At 40.4% G+C, this 17,643-nt stretch overlaps 1 protein-coding gene across 2 annotated transcripts in view; it reads right to left on the bottom strand.

Annotated features, from left to right (window-relative positions):
- Nucleotides 1-17,643, bottom strand: part of col27a1b (collagen, type XXVII, alpha 1b) — a 69,544-nt gene that overhangs the window by 25,176 nt on the left and 26,725 nt on the right. For both annotated transcript variants that reach the window (XM_039802101.1, XM_039802100.1), the window contains exons 8-26: nucleotides 13,854-13,898; nucleotides 11,036-11,089; nucleotides 9,705-9,749; nucleotides 8,687-8,740; nucleotides 7,365-7,409; nucleotides 5,332-5,385; nucleotides 4,420-4,464; nucleotides 4,047-4,100; nucleotides 3,723-3,767; nucleotides 3,464-3,517; nucleotides 3,078-3,131; nucleotides 2,134-2,187; nucleotides 1,947-2,000; nucleotides 1,809-1,862; nucleotides 1,679-1,723; nucleotides 809-862; nucleotides 536-580; nucleotides 316-369; nucleotides 33-86 (exon numbers count right to left, since the gene is read on the bottom strand). In XM_039802101.1, coding sequence (XP_039658035.1) covers nucleotides 33-86; nucleotides 316-369; nucleotides 536-580; nucleotides 809-862; nucleotides 1,679-1,723; nucleotides 1,809-1,862; nucleotides 1,947-2,000; nucleotides 2,134-2,187; nucleotides 3,078-3,131; nucleotides 3,464-3,517; nucleotides 3,723-3,767; nucleotides 4,047-4,100; nucleotides 4,420-4,464; nucleotides 5,332-5,385; nucleotides 7,365-7,409; nucleotides 8,687-8,740; nucleotides 9,705-9,749; nucleotides 11,036-11,089; nucleotides 13,854-13,898 — 963 coding nt within the window. The remainder of the gene's footprint in view (nucleotides 1-32; nucleotides 87-315; nucleotides 370-535; nucleotides 581-808; nucleotides 863-1,678; nucleotides 1,724-1,808; nucleotides 1,863-1,946; nucleotides 2,001-2,133; nucleotides 2,188-3,077; nucleotides 3,132-3,463; nucleotides 3,518-3,722; nucleotides 3,768-4,046; nucleotides 4,101-4,419; nucleotides 4,465-5,331; nucleotides 5,386-7,364; nucleotides 7,410-8,686; nucleotides 8,741-9,704; nucleotides 9,750-11,035; nucleotides 11,090-13,853; nucleotides 13,899-17,643) is intronic.

Genomic DNA, 17,643 nt, shown 5'->3' with positions numbered 1-17,643 from the left:
TACGAGAGACAGCGTCCAGACTTACTCCTTACCATCGGCCCCGTGTCACCTGGCGGCCCTGGGGCGCCTGTTTTGCCTCGATCCCCCTGGAGAGACAAAAGCCACAATTAGGGAAACATTGATTGTTTATTGATAGATTAAAAGATTAAGTGTTCAGTCTACAAAATAGTTTATATAAGATTAGCTGTGTATGACTTCTTGTTTCAGCACTAATCACGTTACATAAACAGAGAGTAATTTCACAGATTAAAATAGACGTTGGTAAGCAACAACTTGTGATGTTAGCAAAGTGTGACGACGTGAGACCATGCTAACCTTTTCACCTGTGATGCCAGTCTCTCCAACAAGCCCGACAAAACCAGGTAGACCCTGAAGGAAAGAACATGTGCGGTCTTAACTTTTTTTTCTTATTTCTCTTAGCTCTATTGAAGTTATATTTCTCACAATAGGCTGCACAGCTTTGGGATCCGAACAAAACAGACACACGGTGAGCATCAAACAGAAATCAGCAGAAAGAGGAGAGAAAAGCCGTTACCCTCTCGCCAAGCTTTCCGACCTCGCCAGTTATCCCGGTCTCGCCCTACAGCAAAGCAGCCAATTAGCATATCACAAACGTATTCATGCCTTTCATTTTTAGTTCAAATCAGTTTAAATGTGCTTGGAGGACCATTCCCCTGTGGTAACGGATAATTAACATCTAATTTACACATATTCAGATGCTATTCTATGATAAAAGAAAGCCGGGGAGAGGATGTTCATTTAAGGATGACAGTGGTTCGGCGGTGGATGTGAGACTATTGGGTCTGACCTTAAGTCCATCTGGGCCTGTCAGTCCAGGGTATCCCTGCCTCCCAGGCCTGCCCTGAACAGAAAACAAAAATGACACAGAGAAGTGTACTGCAGCTCCTCACAACAAACAATAAACTCTCTGTATCTCCTGTAAAAGGTGCAGTCTGTGAGTCTGCTGTCCCTCGAGAGGCCGTGGCACAAAACAAACCAAACAATTGATGCCAAAAACAAAAGCATCCCTTAAAACAACTTAATGATCCATAAAACACAGAGCCATTTGCAGCATCAAAGGCTTCTTATTGCTCACAGAAGTCGTTGGGTCATTTGTGTTTGTTTGCAGTATTCACTTGTGGGTTTAACTTTTGGGAGATGGCAGACTGGAATCAACCATTGCAAAATTAGAAAGTTTCATTGGAAAGGTCTACTCTATTGTTTAGCCTGGGATGACTCCAATTTCACATTTGTTTTTGGACCCAAGATAGTCACTGTGGATTTTAGTCATGCTGCAGAATGGTTCAAAGCCATCCTATTTGCCATATCATATTTTATATATATATATACACAAACAAACTATTCATTTTGGTTTGACAGTTGCTTTTGTTTGTGATTGTGTGTGATTTTTATGATAGAAAAGAGCATAGCAATTTGCTGACCAATCTGGTAATGAGTACACATCGTCCAATAGGAAGTCTTTCAAAACAGCTTAAGAACAATACAAACATCAGTCAGCCAAAGGACTTAGTGTCCATAACAGGTCATAGCTGTTTCTCTGAAGCTACATTTAGGCAGAGACACATGGTGCACTTGTGTGTGGATCCTAAACTTCTACTGTTATTTTTATTTTTTTTTACTGATTTTGAGTCACAGGGCTTATCCAATCAGCACTCACCTCGAGTCCAGCGGGTCCAGTGGGCCCAACTGGTCCCTCATCACCCTGACAAAAGAATTGTCACTAAAGGTCAGAGAATTAAAAAAAAAAATCTTTTATTCATTTTCAAGATATAATAAGTCAATGCCACCTGAAGTCCAGGTGTTCCTCTTGGACCTGGCAAACCTTGGATGCCTTGCTTTCCCTGTGGATGAAACACAGAGAGTGAACTTTCACTTTATTTCTACTCACTCAAAATTCATATCTAAAGAGTTAATGACACTCTGACCTTAGGTCCTTCGGGGCCATTTTGTCCTGGTGGGCCAATGTCACCTGGAAATCCCTGTGAAAAGGACAGGAAATGAACCACAGCTTCATCACCACACAGTGGCACACAACATTGTATCAACAATGATAGAATAACATAAATATAATGCATATAGTCAAAATATAATAGTAAATAGAATATATCCTACCTCTGGGCCAGGAGGGCCAGGTAAACCATCAGGGCCATTTTCACCAGGTTTGCCCTAAGAATTGTCACAAATGATCTAATTAGTTACTTAATAGTTATTACACAGATCAGAAACCTCAAAATAACTTGAACAAAATGCCATAGGCTAAATTAACTAAATGGTTTGACCAAGGAACATCATGTATGTTACCAAAACAATCTTATATAACCCTGAAACCCTTATATAACCTTATTTTTCACACTTTGTGCATTTCTAGGTCATGTACTGTATGCAAGTTTTATGGAAATGCATGTTTTCCATGCTAGAATCTCAAATCAGATCAGAGAGTATTCAAAATATTAAGGACACTTCATAACGCAAAAGTGCCAACGTTGGTGGATTAGTCTTAAGGCTAAGGCAGCATGTTCTCCTACATGCATGAGTGCCTGAAGTTTGCTTTTGTATACATTTGAAGATTTCCATCCATTTTCTTCAAAGGCAGCAGCATTTTTTCTTTAGTGCATCCTAAGACATACTTTGCCCTTTTAACACATCATCATGCTTTCAGAACAAAATTCTTATCAGATGCAGCTAAGGAAAAAAAAATCGAATCATAACAACTACTAGAGTACCCCATTTCATTTATTAGTCACCCACTGAGAACATACAAGCAAGAAAGCATGACAATAAATCACTTAATGAAAGAAATAAGTATAATCTCAATATAAAGTAATACTGTGCAATGTAAAGATAAACTGTCTTATCACCAATGACAGAATAACTTTTAATTTAATAATTTAATCAGAAATATCCCAACTCTGTGCTGAGGCTATGAACTACATCACTTGGCTCCTGTTACCTAGTCTACATGTAGAGTCAATTATGTTGTAATGGGTGGGATGTACATGCATTTTTGTATGTGATTTCCATGCCAGAACTTTTCTTGAATGTGAGATAGAAAATACCTGTGGCCCAGGTTTTCCACAAGGACCCGGCAACCCAGGTGAGCCACGCGTACCCTGTAAAATAAAAGCCAGCTCATTGTTAACAAGTCAACAAGACAAGTAGGACAAATGTAATGCTGCTTGGATACAGAAACACACCAACTACATTTCTATGATAGGATTCAAAGAAATGGTAAATGGACTGCACTTCCTTAGCGCTTTTAGAGATCAGAACAAGGCGGTTTCCATTCATTAACCAATACACACAAACACATCGATGGTGGTGGAGATGCCATGCTAAAGGACACTTTGACGTGAAGATAGGAGAAGCCATGCATTAAACAACTGATCCTATTATTTCTGGATGGCCCATCGTGCCACCTGAGCACAAACAAACATACACTTACCTTGTCCCCTTGGAATCCACACTCCCCTGGCTCTCCTGGTAAGCCAACATCCCCCTGAGAAAACACAAAGCAACATGAAAAAAAATTCAAAAATTCATTCAACATGCTCCACAGGAGTGCTTGGTTACACAAGTTGGCATAATAGCTTTGTATTATCTGTTAGCTTTCTCAGGAGTCAGAAATACAAATTTTGTGATTTGTCGTCTATAGCATTCTTGTATATAGTAGGTTAGTAGTGAGAAAGACGTATGCAGATCACCTTATCACCTTTCAGTCCTGGTTCCCCTGGGTTTCCAGGTACTCCCTTGGAAGCACAATTTAAAAAAGAAAACAAAAGAAAACATGATTAACGATTCAACATGATTAATGAGCAGTCCTGGCGTTTCCCTGTTCACTAAGGTTTACACATTCAGGCCGTGGAACATTTTAATCACCAACCACTCTTCACTTTGTCTCGTCAAAGTGAGCTCAACAGCTACTTGGAGAAATTCTGGTTAACCAATCAAATTGCCAAAATATACCCTATTTATGATGGATCCATACCAAAACCAGACAGACATTTGTATAAAACCGCATAATTTACCTTGAGTCCTGGCGCTCCTGGTAAGCCCATTATTCCGACAGGGCCCATGTCTCCCTGCACACATCAACACACACAAAACACATACAGTACTTACAACGCTGAATGTCCAGAATACTTAAGTCTTAAGGACCGATGCTCATAATGCACAACAAACACATACACATACTTTCTGAGCTAAATGGCTCAACAGAAAGATGTGGAAGAGATATAAGAATAGTGAGTAAGGAATCAAATGCTTTTATATAATAGATATAAAGAGGGACCTAAAGAGAAAGAAAACACAATATATGTATAAAACAACAAGGTACCAAAGTGTTTAAAATCACAAAACATAAAGTTATAAAATCAGTGAGAAGGACACAAGAACACTCACGATAAGACCAGGGACTCCACATGGGCCAGGAGATCCCAGTTCACCCTAAGAGGAAGGGAGAGGACAAAGAAAGAGGGATAAAGAAGAGATGCAACACAAGCACACAGTCAGACAGAGGTGTAGAGATGCAGGGGGAGGATACACATGATAGCAAACGTTTGAACGTTTCTATATTTTGTTTGTTTACTAGTGTTTTCCTCCCTCACTATCCTGAGTAATGTGTTTCTCCACTCATTTTAGCATAGTGAGTGAGCACTTGGCACTTGACACACAGACCGACTTGTTCCAAATGATCTACCCCGCAGCCACATGCCATGCCTACATCCTCTCCAAGCTACGCATCCAATGGACAGATGGATGACACTCAGCCCAGTGTGGCCTTCCTGTCGCCTCCTCTATTCCTCTATGAATGAAAAGAGATGAATTCAGCCAAATGGAGCACCCCCCTCTTCCCTCTGGAGGCAGAGGAAATGAGGTCTGGAGGAGGCTTTCAGAGGTCAGCCAATCACAATCTAACACTGACCCTGTCAATCATGAGCAGTGAGGGTCAAACTAAAGTAAAGGAGAGGCAAGTGAAACTGCTGATGCTGCCCTCATATATGTATCAGTATGGATTACGATGAGTGAGTGAGCTACTGAATGACTGCACAGACCTGCCTCACAGTCAGTCGTGCTGTAAAACAATGTGCAAGTAAGCTCCGACTCTGTAACTGTGTAATGTGTCTACTTTTGCATCTCCCTTCATGAGTGAATTTTTTAATTTCTTGTAAAGCACACTGTACTGCATTTGTATATGACATGTGCTACATTACATCTGAAACCTGGTGAAATCTCAGTTGTGTGTAATTTTTAAAGATTTGTACTGTGCCAAGAGTTAGTAAATTGTGCATTAATCTACATAATTTCACTTACTGGGTTCCCATCAGGGCCAGGAGGTCCCCTCTCTCCAAAGTCACCAGGAAACCCCTGAGCACACAAACAAACAGGACGGTCATGTATGTAACCAGAGGGGAAATCGAGCGGCTTTATCATGTTCATACCTTCAAAACACTGGAATTTGGATATCACATGGTTTGTCAGTGAAGTTAGCACACCAGTTAGCACACCATGCACAGAGGATCAACTAAGTGTTTCCCAAAACAGACGTTTGCAGAGCAAAGCCCAAGCAAATCCCCTAAATTGTGCTCCCAGCGCTTCATTCCTGGGAGACCGGCAGGAAATTCCACGGCTGAGTGTTTCCGAGCGACCGAGTGTCTGTTTGTGCATGCGCTGGCAGGCAGTGCTCGGCAGCCCGCGAACCAAACCCCCAGGACTTGCCTAAATGGCCGAATAAAGCTGCTTGGCCCAGAAACTGATGACTGTGTCCTTTTTTTTCCCTTGGTGCTCGTAATTCCATTATAGAGGGAGAACAACAGACGTGATGCAGCGACGAGGCCACATGCTCAACGTGTGCTTGTCAATGTGCCAAGGTCAACATGCAACCAACCGCACGTCACGGCTCAGCACTCGCCTACAGAAGGCTATGCTTAGATTAATGAGAAATGGCAGAGATCTCTCATTGTCTGTCTGCAGACAGAGAAGAAAAAAGATTAAATGAAAGTATGAAGACCTCAAGAGATGGCAGTGATAGGACTTTTTGTGTGGCAGACTGCTGATTTAGAACATTAGGCAAATGTGGATAAAGTAATGAGCAGTAATTGGTGCAACATGAAGCCCACAAAAAAATTTGGAAAAATTTGCCTCTTTCCAAAAATGTCAATAATTGGATTCATCAGAAACACATGCAAGTCTTTGTTCTCAACAACTTTCAGCGTGGCTGGCGAAACACTTTTCATTATGTGATGGGCCCGATGGAAATCATGTCATTGTGTTTTGTACAAACTATGGCATTTATTAGATAAAAAAGTTTGAAAGACCACTTTCCCATTTTCAATCCATAAGAATAAAACAGGAGGAAGGGAGCTGTTAAACACCATAAAATACAAACAGTCTCAGCTTTTTGTGGCTCGTGTTGTTTTGGGCTTTGGGACATGTGGATCAAACATGCAAACTCCTTCTCTTGTGTGTCTTTCCAGATTTTGCTAAACAGCATTACTGCTGACTCAGGACTGAAAAAACTCCTTGCGTAAAGTGACTGACCTCACTTTTTACCACAGAGGATGGGAAATGGCTTGCTCATGACTTGGCTATTATGAGCATATTTTTTGGTCTCAGTTTATGTCACTGACCGCTTCTGCTAAATAATATTTTCAACAAAAAAACGCATTACAACCAGACTAGGCCTGGGAAAATAGAAGATTTACACAAGTGGTTATTTGCAGTATTACTATTTTCCATGTAAGCCTGGAAGGATGGGAAATTTACTTCCAGGCGCCAATGACGATAGACTTCCCTGATCTGTGGATAGAGACTCCAGAGATCCAAACCCACAACTGAGACATCACATTATTATATCAGTCACATGAAACAAGCACAGTAATAAGCACACTCTTAAACATACAATTTTTACTAATCAACTTCAGCCAGAGAAAATTAATCATAAAAGATGTATAGATGACGAGTCACTGACTAACATTGGGCCAGGATTTTTTGATTGTAAAAAGGGATCTAAGTGAGAATTTAAATACAATCTGCTGACACATGAACATTTGTGTTTCCAACACATTCAGTTACACGATGTATGGTGCATATTCTCCCCTTATAACAATCCCTATAGTAATCCCTAGCATCACTGTGCCAGTGTGGAAGTTGCCGGAACTTTTTTTAGCAGATTTACGACTAAAGCCAGGAGGGGCTTCACACTGAACTAGAGTCTCTGTCAGAGTAATGCACTTTAAATTAGCTCTGCACTACAGTAATAGCCCATAGATCAACACAAACACCCTCACTTTCACGAGGCTGCATTAAAAATGTTCTCTGAGAAGTATGTTGAGAGAAAACTTTACCGGCCTACCCATCTTGCCCTTCTTCCCATGAACGCCAGGAATTCCCTGGAAACAGGAAAGAAAACAAGAGTTGAGAGACAGAGAGAGAAAAATGGATAAGGAGCTAAAGGAGATAAAAGTGCATAATGCAAAAACACAGACGATGATAAGGCTATGCCATTAGCTACACTAGAAGCCCTGTGAGGCTATGATGCTCCTTACACAACAGAAAACAAAATTGTTGTATGGACCAAAAATGGAGAAACAAATGTTCTATTCTCAGATCATTATCACATGTTGAAAAATAGAAATATTGAGCTTCAAAGTTCAAGAGCTTGGCAACAGCAGGTCCATTTACAGGTAATATGTGTTCTTGAGCTTTCAATAATATAATCTTCATCGAAAAAATGGATGAAAGGTCCTTAAAGTCCTAAAATGGAAATCTACAATTCCATCACAATTAGCAAATGTCATCTGCTGATGAAGATTATGCCATATGGTCGAAAGATCAGCTACTAAATGCTCCTTTGTTTGATCAACTAAATCATAATAGTTTATCTTCTGTAGGATGGTCATTTTAGGACAAATCAGACTCAGCTTGTCAGGTTCAGGTTCAAGTTCTACATTGTGGCTCAACTTTCAGACTGAAGTGTACTTTGTCATCCTCAGCTGCACTTCAGCTTAGCTGAGCTTTGAGCTGAATGCTACATTAGCATGCTAATTTGCTAAATGAAACCTTAGCATGTTAGCTTTTTAGCATGCCATGTCAGCATTCATCTCAAAGCACAGGCTGACAGAATTCAGTCATCCTGTTATAGCGAAAAGCAGATGATATTCATCCTCTCAGGACCATGCTGTAAGTATCAAGTATCAATCCCAATCTTTGTGACATGTTCTATTTAAAGTGTTGTATCACTCACTTACACGCTGAAGGGCCAACAGTGGCATAACCTCACTTGGCTAAAGTAGCTAAAAACAATTAAAAGCAGATATCAAAATTCCCGAGACATTTGGTGCCACTGTTTTGATCCACAGCTCTGGGGGTTAATGGGAATCTGAGTCTTGGTTGATTTAAAATAAATTTAAATCCACCTCCTACATTCTGACCTTATCCAAGACAGTAGGAGAGGTTGGGGTGTAGGTTGTTATTGGCCCTAGGCTCAATCCAATACAATATGAAGGAGCCTGTGCTACTCTGGGCTTATAATAGTGATTTGGTTAAGCGTTCCTGCACTCCTTCAACAATAAAATCTATTACTATTACTATTTTATCATTTCGGTCCATGGGCAGTCATATAATGCAACCCAGTAGGCATTTTTTTCTCACAGCCACTAATACTCACTCTCTCTCCATCAGGACCAGGAAGGCCAAAAAGCCCAGGGATGCCAATGTGACCCTAGAGAGATGAATAAAAGATGGAGTGGAGGAACAGATAAAGCAAAGATAGATAGAAAAGCAAAAGAAGGTGGACAATGAGACTTTACAGAGATGATGGACATTGTGAAGAACGGTTTGATGTCAACAACACTAACAAGTCTAAAAATATCTACAAAGACTTCAGCTGTGATGCTTTCTTCTGTTACAGCACCACAGGCTTTTTGCTACGGTGGAGTGGTCTTGTAGAGCCAAGCCTTGAGGCAAGTGTATATGCCCATGGACTGCATGGTGCTGGCTTCCACGATGTAGTCCAAGGGCACATACCCTCACATCAGGGATCTCTGAAGAACTCGCTGCTAAACCTGCTCAATGGAAGAAGAGGAAAAAGTGGCAAACAGGGCAGAAACACAAATTACAATGACATTTAACGAGAAGCTGACATTCAAACTGATTATGGTTATGCTTGACAGGAGAGCAATATAGTTTTATGGATATTTGCCTAACATAAACAAGCACAGCAAGCACGGAAGGGATTTAAAGAAAGCCAGAGTTAATTGCTCTTACAGTACTTTAAATATACTAACAAAACCATATGTCGTTATCATCGTGGAGTTAACAAGGGCAGGAGAGTGGCGTTTATGACATTGGCCTTTTGATGTACCCACACTGGTTAGGTAATTCATTTAGCAGGCATTTCACAGTTCGTTTAAGAAAGTGAAAGTTCAGAAGCTTTACTACTAGGAGAGCCATGCCTCTCTCCCCTGTGGCCTTCAGTGGAAGGTGAGTTAGGGTGCATGACAAGAACATGAAATACAGGTAAACAGAGAAATTAATTCTGAGGGTGCTTTAAGACTTTAGGCCTTACAGTGATATATATACAGTATTTACTTTCAAAGCACCTTTTTATTACCAAACATACTGCCTTAAAGAGTTTAATAACACAAATCCATGCCAAAGCTGTAATTTTTCCAACATCTACTTACCCTGACTCCTTTTGGCCCCATTGTCCCTACAGGCCCAGGTAAACCCTAAATGTAATACATGACAAAACAAATTTCTGTGGTTACAAACAGTGGCAGAACTTTATTTGTGTTGCTGTCAAAGTAGTACTTAAGTGGAAATACTAAGAAAAAAAATCTCACTACTTCATGATAAGCACATTCATCCAGATGTTTGCATTTGTGGTGTCAAAACTGAAAGCAGCATTCACATTCATTTCTCAGAGACACAAATCCGCCAGCGCAGAAAATCTTCCCCCGCAACTTTAAAGATCAACTCTCAGCTCAGAAGAACACCCCACAGCAAAGTACAACGCCTTGACATAAACATACAGCAGTGGTGATTCACAGCCCACAGATGGTAGGGGGTGCTAAAACCTAATCCATCACACACAACCAAGTGTCTATAGAGATCAGAGTTCATACATAGTAAGTGCGCAAAAGCACAGAGGCAAACACTGACAAACATTCGGGAAAGGACATGTGAGCAAGCAGCAGTTTAAGTTTTCTTAAAGCTAAGAGGAAACCGATTTTAAATGCAGAGAAACCCTAATGCTCCCCAGCTTTAAAGTTAAACACTATTCCTAGAAGTGGAGCAAGGAATGACGCTCACTGTTTGGCAGGACAGAGGAAGCTTATTTGTAGCCGGAAACCTGTGGCATTCGTCACACTTTTATTACCTTTTCTGTCTTCAGAGCAGTGCTTACAATGGAAACCTTTGGACATTTTATTTCCTCGCTAGACCGGAGGCATCCGTCGCTTAAATTCAACCACAGGTGCTTCTCAACAGCTTAGAGCCTTTTTCCTTTCATTCAGCTGCAACAAACTTTTTATTTGGATTGACCAAATTTGATTCTTTGAGGCTGACACTGAGATGCCGATGGCCGAGGTTCTTTGCCGGCATCCGATATCTTTAAATTTGATTATTTTGTAGGTACAGAAAACATACAAGGATTGGGTGTTTCACCAATATATCCCGTTTTATTCATCATTCTGACAGTGAGCAAAACTTACTAGCTGTAATTTGATTTATTAAAAGGCCATAATATTTTCAAAAAGCTGAATTCATAATAGAGATGATAGCCTAGCCTCCATTTATTATTTTATCTTCTTCTGCGTGTGTGTGTGTGTGTGTGTGTGTGTGTGTGTGTGTCTGTGTGTGTGTGTGTGTGCGTGTGCGTGTGTGTGTGTGTGTGTCTGTGTGTGTGTGTATGGGTGTGTGTGTGTGTGTGTGTGTGTGCGTGTGTGTCTGTGTCTGTGTCTGTGTGTGTGTGTGGCCCTGCTCAACCAGCACAGCAACACTAGATTTACTGCACCTGCCTGCCAGGATAGCCTTTGGCCCCAGGGCTTCCATCATCTCCCCGTTTACCCTGTGGAGAGAGAGAGACAGAAGAGAAATCAGCACTAAAGGGACTAAAGAAGGAAAAGGAAGGGAAAAAGCATTGAAGGATGGAGGGAGGCAAGCTGTATTATATAGGAAATAAGGTTTCTTTTATGCACACATGGTTTCTATTGGAGCCTCACTGATTGTAATGATTATAAGCTAAGAAAGACTGATCAAAATGGAAAACAAGCCCTTTATTCATGAAGCCGTTTATTTATGAAGTAATAAACAACAGCCAATTGGTCCTACAGAGGAATTTACATCTCTCAGCTTTTCAATAAAGACCTTTTGTTTAGTCGAGTCAGTGTTGCCTAAAGAAGAAGGCGCCACTATAGACATTACCACTCAAACCATTTCATTAATTCAACAGTAAGTGCTGTTATAATGTAGTCGAGCCACATGCTGTTACAGCAAGACTACTGTGAGCACAGTTTTGTCTTAATATGATTATCCTCATCAACGTAAAGTATAATACATGAGTCATTCCTTCCTTGTGGTGAGACCAAACCAAATGCATCCCCCCGGGAGGAATGTTAAATTCTACATGTATGGGGAGAGTAAAACGGGATTAGTTAGTGAAGGCATGCAAGAAATTATAGGCTGCTTGCACAGTATACTGAAAGTTCATCACAGTCATTATACACTGCCGACAGTTGTGTTTCTGCCAAAAAACGATAATTTATGTGTTATGAGAGATCAAAAAGTGAATGTATTATTACAAATTATATGAGAAATCTTGTAAATGGCCACAGAGAAACAGTAGTCATAGCAGCAGCAGTAAACGTTGTAGCACTAATGGAAGCATTGTTGCATCAAAAGGAATATTGTACAGCAGGAAGGTTATTATTGAAAAACAAGCCCAGAGAGTAAGGTAATTCAAGACCCTGGCAAATAAACACATTATTATCTGGTTTATTAAAAGTCTGATAACCAAGTACATCAAATCATTTGACCATAAGGGGAACTTAAAATGTTGTTTTTTGTCTTTTTTGATAGGTAGTTACATGTTTTGATCCTATCTTATATTGTACTAGTACAAGGACACACAAGTATGTGCATGAGGTGATGCTTTACACAAACCTGCTGACTGCAGAGGGTGTTTTGTGCATGCAAACCACGCTATTCCACTGATCGACAATTGGTGGCAGTAGCACGCAAAGAAACGTAGAAATGTTCTAGTCGAAGGCAGGGAAGAAGACTGCCAAACGCCGCGAACATGGGCCATGTCCAAAATCACACCCTCGTTTACACATTCACTTCTCCCTATATAACAGACACTCAATAATTTACTTTTTAGATTTGGACACTTAATCATCACTGACAGGTGTAGAGTTGCATAAGAGCAATAATTGCATCCATAAAAAATGCAACACATTGCATTGTGGGATTGTTAGGAAAAGGTAGTGCACATGCCATGAAAATTGTATCCACTGTGAGCGTTTTTGAAAGCACCATATAGTCCATGAATGTCACTCTCATCAATACATTTTAGGGTAAATATGGTGCACTATATGGTGCGGTTGTAGTTTTTAAAATTATGTATGAGAAATAAAATGCATTTAACACTTTTGTTGCATACAATGCATTTTGTTGGGAGAGTAACGTTTGTTCACAAGAAAGCTACACAGGAAACCTTTGAGTAATATACAAGTTCCACTAAATTAAAAGTCATTCAGGAGTTTCTTTAGTAACCAAGAAGTAATGTCTTTCTGGCACAAGGTGTTACCCGTTATCTTCAACTAGCTTGAAAAACAATGAAACCGACATTACTAAAAAAAAAATGAACAAGGCTTAGAATGCATTTCAAGGCCAATCATAACTGACTGTTCTGCATGTTAAACCATGTGCTATTACATTTTCCACAGAAAAGAGTGCATCGTCTCAAGAGAGAGAGCACTGGAGGAGACAGGAAAAGTTTTCTTAGTTTTCCGTTGTGACACAGCACATTCTTCTCAAAGATAGTACACAGGATCTGGACTCAGGAGGAGGGGAGATAGGGAGAATTAATGACCTAGGGGTGTCCAAACTATTTAGCCTACTTGTACCTCTGCCAAAAATCTTTCCTTCTCTTTTCCCGCCAAGATTCCCGAACAACTCATGGCTCTTCTCTCGAACCAATCCCCCACCACTCCACACTTCTTTTTGTAACGTCCCGATGTGTCTGTATTAATATGTTCTCCTGTTTTGTAACTATAAATGGAAAGACTTGCTGGAGTGTTATGGGAACTGTCTCTGGAGACTCTTGGCTCTTCTATTCGATAGGTAAACATACATTGACATACAGCTAACAGTGCGGCCAGCAGACAGACAAACAGCATGCAGTGGATTTAGTCAGCATGATAACACTTCAAAGAGACGGAGGAGGGATTGTGTCTGTGAAACCAGAGAAATCACATTTTAGTTGTTTTCAGATGCCTCTCCCGCTGTTCAGAAACTCCTCTTTGGTTGATTGTTTTTTTACATCTCAATAAAATTCACACTCTCAACTCACATCCTGTTGATCAAATTTTAAAAAAGGGGCAATGATGCATCTTATCTCAGAGTTTACTGTATGTATTAGAAATTGTTATTTATTATTGCATTCTAGCACTTTCCCGTGATATGTATTGACCTAAGGGGGCGCTACAATTAGAAACATTGGAATTACTGATGTGTCTATTACTGAGTAGCCCAAAGGGGAGCTACATTACAACTTGGTAAACTGGTGAGGATATTGAGAGAGACATTCTACATAGTGTACAAGTACTCACAGGTTCACCTGGGAGACCAGAAGGACCAGGATGGCCTTTTTGTCCCTGTTGAAAGAGAAACAACATGTTAAGAGTGTGTTAAATCAATGGTCAAACTCCATCTAATTTTTGTTGTTGGAAAGTTTATTACATTGTGTTCAAGAGCATCTCGGTCAACACCACAGAGTCTGACATTGTGTTATTTTCAAATGCCTTAGAGAGGAACTGACTTTGTTTCCTTATAAAATAAAATAAATTAATAAAGACCCTGAAGGTTTAGTTTAAAAGGGTTCACAAAGACATACTTAATAGCTGTGAAACTACTAGACCACTTATCGGCAACATTGGCTGGTTAACCCTGAATAAAACATTTCTTTACGATTTCTACACAAGACCAATGCCATTTGTATCTACTGTTGCAGCACAACTGCTTGGTCGTTTGTCTAATCCTTGCCACCAATGCACTGTGACAAAACAATTTAGAACAATCTTGCATTAATTAAACCAGTAAACCAATTATACAGAAACAAGTGAAACCCAACAGGGTAATTAATGGTCACGTTCATGCCCTGTGGTCTCAAATGAGCATGCCAGCTGGTTACAAAATGTATTAATCTTTTCACAATCAAGGCCTACAGTAGAGTAGATAGAGTCATGTGCAGTTGTCTATGAGGAAAGAACATCGTCTATTCCCCTCAAGTGTGAAGTCATTAACCACAAACTGTGTTGACCCGTCGGTAGCAGAACAAGTAAACCAGAGGCGGTCAGAGGCCAATGAAAAAAAGTTTTAAAAAAGAGTATCAGTGTAAACAAACAAGTCACCATGAAGAGAGCCATACTGACTGACTACACTCTCAAGCCTGCAGCCACAGTGTACAAATGAGGATTAAAATCTCTCTATGCAAACGTCCTGAGAGAAATTTGGTAGAATTGATGTAAAGCAGGGTTTACAGCCTACTTTACTGAGTTTATGCAGGCCTGATTGACAATGATGAAGAATGGGAATCCAACAAATTGTAAAAACTTTTATCAGGATTGGGGTAGTCTCGCTTTGCTAGACCCTCCTCCAAAGCACGCTGAAGGAGAGTCTGGCTACTCCACATAGCATTCGGGGATGGGAGGAAAACGTGCTCTGGTTTAATGGCATTTCTTTAAACCAATCAGAATTGTCATGGGCGGTGCTAAACTCTGCACAGAGCCGCTGCTAAATAGTTGTGCGAAAGAAAATTCAGATTGGACAGATAGTCTAGCTAGCTGTCTTATTTTACCATGCAAAGATCTGAGTAGCAAAGGAAACAGAAAATACATGCATCTGGGGGGCGGGGGGGTGGTAGTTTAGTTTAGCACATAGACTGGAAACATAGCTAGCTGGCTCTGTCCATGTTTTAAAAAGTACCAGTACCTTATTATGACTGGTTTGTTTTGTCCATGCAAAAACTTAAGATTGTTTCCAATGTTTCCTGTTCCCATTCTTAATGCTAACCATCTCCGACTGTAGGTTCATATTTACTGTACAGAGTGTTATCGATCTAACTCTCGGCAAGAAAGCAAATATTTCCCAAAATGTTTAACTATTCCTTTAAACATGGGCTGGTGCTCTTTTAAACTGTTAATGCCCTGTGAATCATCTGACATATATTTAATGGAGCCGACATGTTCGTTGGCTTTGGGAATGTTGAACTCTTGATCAGAATTTAAAATTAGGTTTGAAAATCATTTGGCTGCACAACATGAGCTCATAATGATGGACCCACCATGGGTCAGGCACGGTTGAGAGGCTGAGGCAGAGTGAGACTGACATGCCTGAAGCTCTGAAGTAAAATCATACTGGCAGCCTGACGTCCCATGTTGATCAAAAGGCTAATATTGGTCCCATGTATCAACTTAACTCAGAAGAGTACATTCATAACATGCCATTGGAACATTTCAGAAAATATATCACAACTATCCCACAGCTACAAACCAATCAACTGAGACTGAGGACTCTGATGTCATCATGATGTGAGAACTGATCATTAAACTATCAGCAGGAAGTAGGGCTGTGGAATTAATCGAAATTTTAATCGTGATTACGATTTCGGCTCCTGATGATGACAAACACGAATAATCGGGGAAAAAACTTTTATTTTACACATTACGTTTTGCAAGTAAACTCTTATTTTGTCTTGTGTTCTGAATGAAAAAAAAGGCTCAAATGGCAAAAGCCTGAAGAGAAATGTCACAGTACAAGGTGTTTTCACTGTTGATATGTTTAACTGTTTCACCTTTTTTAAGTTTAATAAATGCAACATCCTTCCAAAAGACAATGAGAAATCGTGTTAAATACACATGATTTCAATATTGACCAAAATAATCCTGACTATGTTTTATTTCCATAATAGAGCAGCCCTAGCAGGAAGCTAAGCTTGTGCATTCTCAGAAGTATGTAACAGAGACAAAAACCACTCTTCTAAGAGAGAAACTAATCTTTTACAAATGGCCAGACCTTGTTCCTGAGTCCAATAAAAAGTCATGACAAAGAAAGAAAGAAATCAACAAACTTTGAAAGGCAACTATTTTTTAAGATTAAAATTCTCTGTCACATCTCCTGCAGATTTTGGACGCGGAGTGAAGCCAGATGCTGGTCTATCGGCCACAGTAATTCTATCAGACCCTTTTATACTTCAGTTCTGTCAAACTCTTTATTGATGATTACTTGTCTGTTTATCTACTGACAGACAGCACTGTGCTTCAAGTTGGAAATATCTGACAGTACTTTTGGGAGTAGAGGAGTCTCCGGCAGGAGCCAAAGCACTGCAGCCACAAAAAGACAAAAGAATGTGGCTGAGCGTTCCAGCGAGGCCAATACAGCGGAGTACAGTAAAAGTAAAACAAAAATAAATGTGTGCGTGCGTGCGTGCGTGCGTGCTTGCGTGCATTGTATATATGGACAAAGGATCACATTCTTCATTAGTTCTTCCTCTTTATGAAGAGCAAACAGTTTAAATTAGTGTACTGTAACTCAAACCAGATCAACCCTGCAGCCAACCAGCAAAGTGCAGCAGCAGCAGCAGTATCGCCCCTGCTTACAGAATAAGTAACAGACTTTCATTGGCACAAAAAAAATGTTGTTCTTTCCATAGATTTTTATTTTTATTATTACACAAAAAGCTACTCCCACCTGGCAAGCTCCACACTCCTTTCTTGGATAAATCAGACTCAGCAAATTTAGGTACAGTACGAGAATGTTATTATACAAAGCTGAGGCGCAGGTCAGGAAAAAATCTTGAGGGCTGCACAGCTAATAAAAAGTTGAGCGCTGTTCCAGTGTGCCATGATCAGAGCTGGCTGTGGTGTTGTGGTTTTGACACGCGCACACACACATACACACACACACACACACACACACACACACACAAACACACACACACAAACACACACATAAACACCAGCCTCTTCTTACTTTACAGTGCAGACCGTTGACTGACTCCCAGGCAACCTCCCCATTACATCTCTACACATTTCCCACAGTGAGAAAGGCTTTCTCTGGCAGCGGGCCAAGGACTGAGCACAAAACTCAGCAAAGAGGGTCCATAAAGCTGCGGCAGGTCATGGTTTTACTGGCTGGTTGGACAAGAGCAGGCAAGAGAAGGAACCTCGAGCTCCATCTGTGGCAGATTATGGAATTTCGGTGTAATTTGAATATAAAAGTGCACTGTAAGGAGTTTTGGCTTCCAGTGCCAGTGAGTTAAGAACAGCTGCAAGCAATGAGGTGTCTGGTGGCTTTCAGAAGAGCCAAGCTGATTGCCTTGCTTTTATTAGCTGGATACAA

This window comes from Perca fluviatilis, chromosome 6 (assembly GCF_010015445.1).
Source record: "Perca fluviatilis chromosome 6, GENO_Pfluv_1.0, whole genome shotgun sequence".
Lineage (NCBI taxonomy): Eukaryota > Metazoa > Chordata > Actinopteri > Perciformes > Percidae > Perca > Perca fluviatilis.
This window is presented reverse-complemented; position numbering and strand designations above follow the sequence as displayed.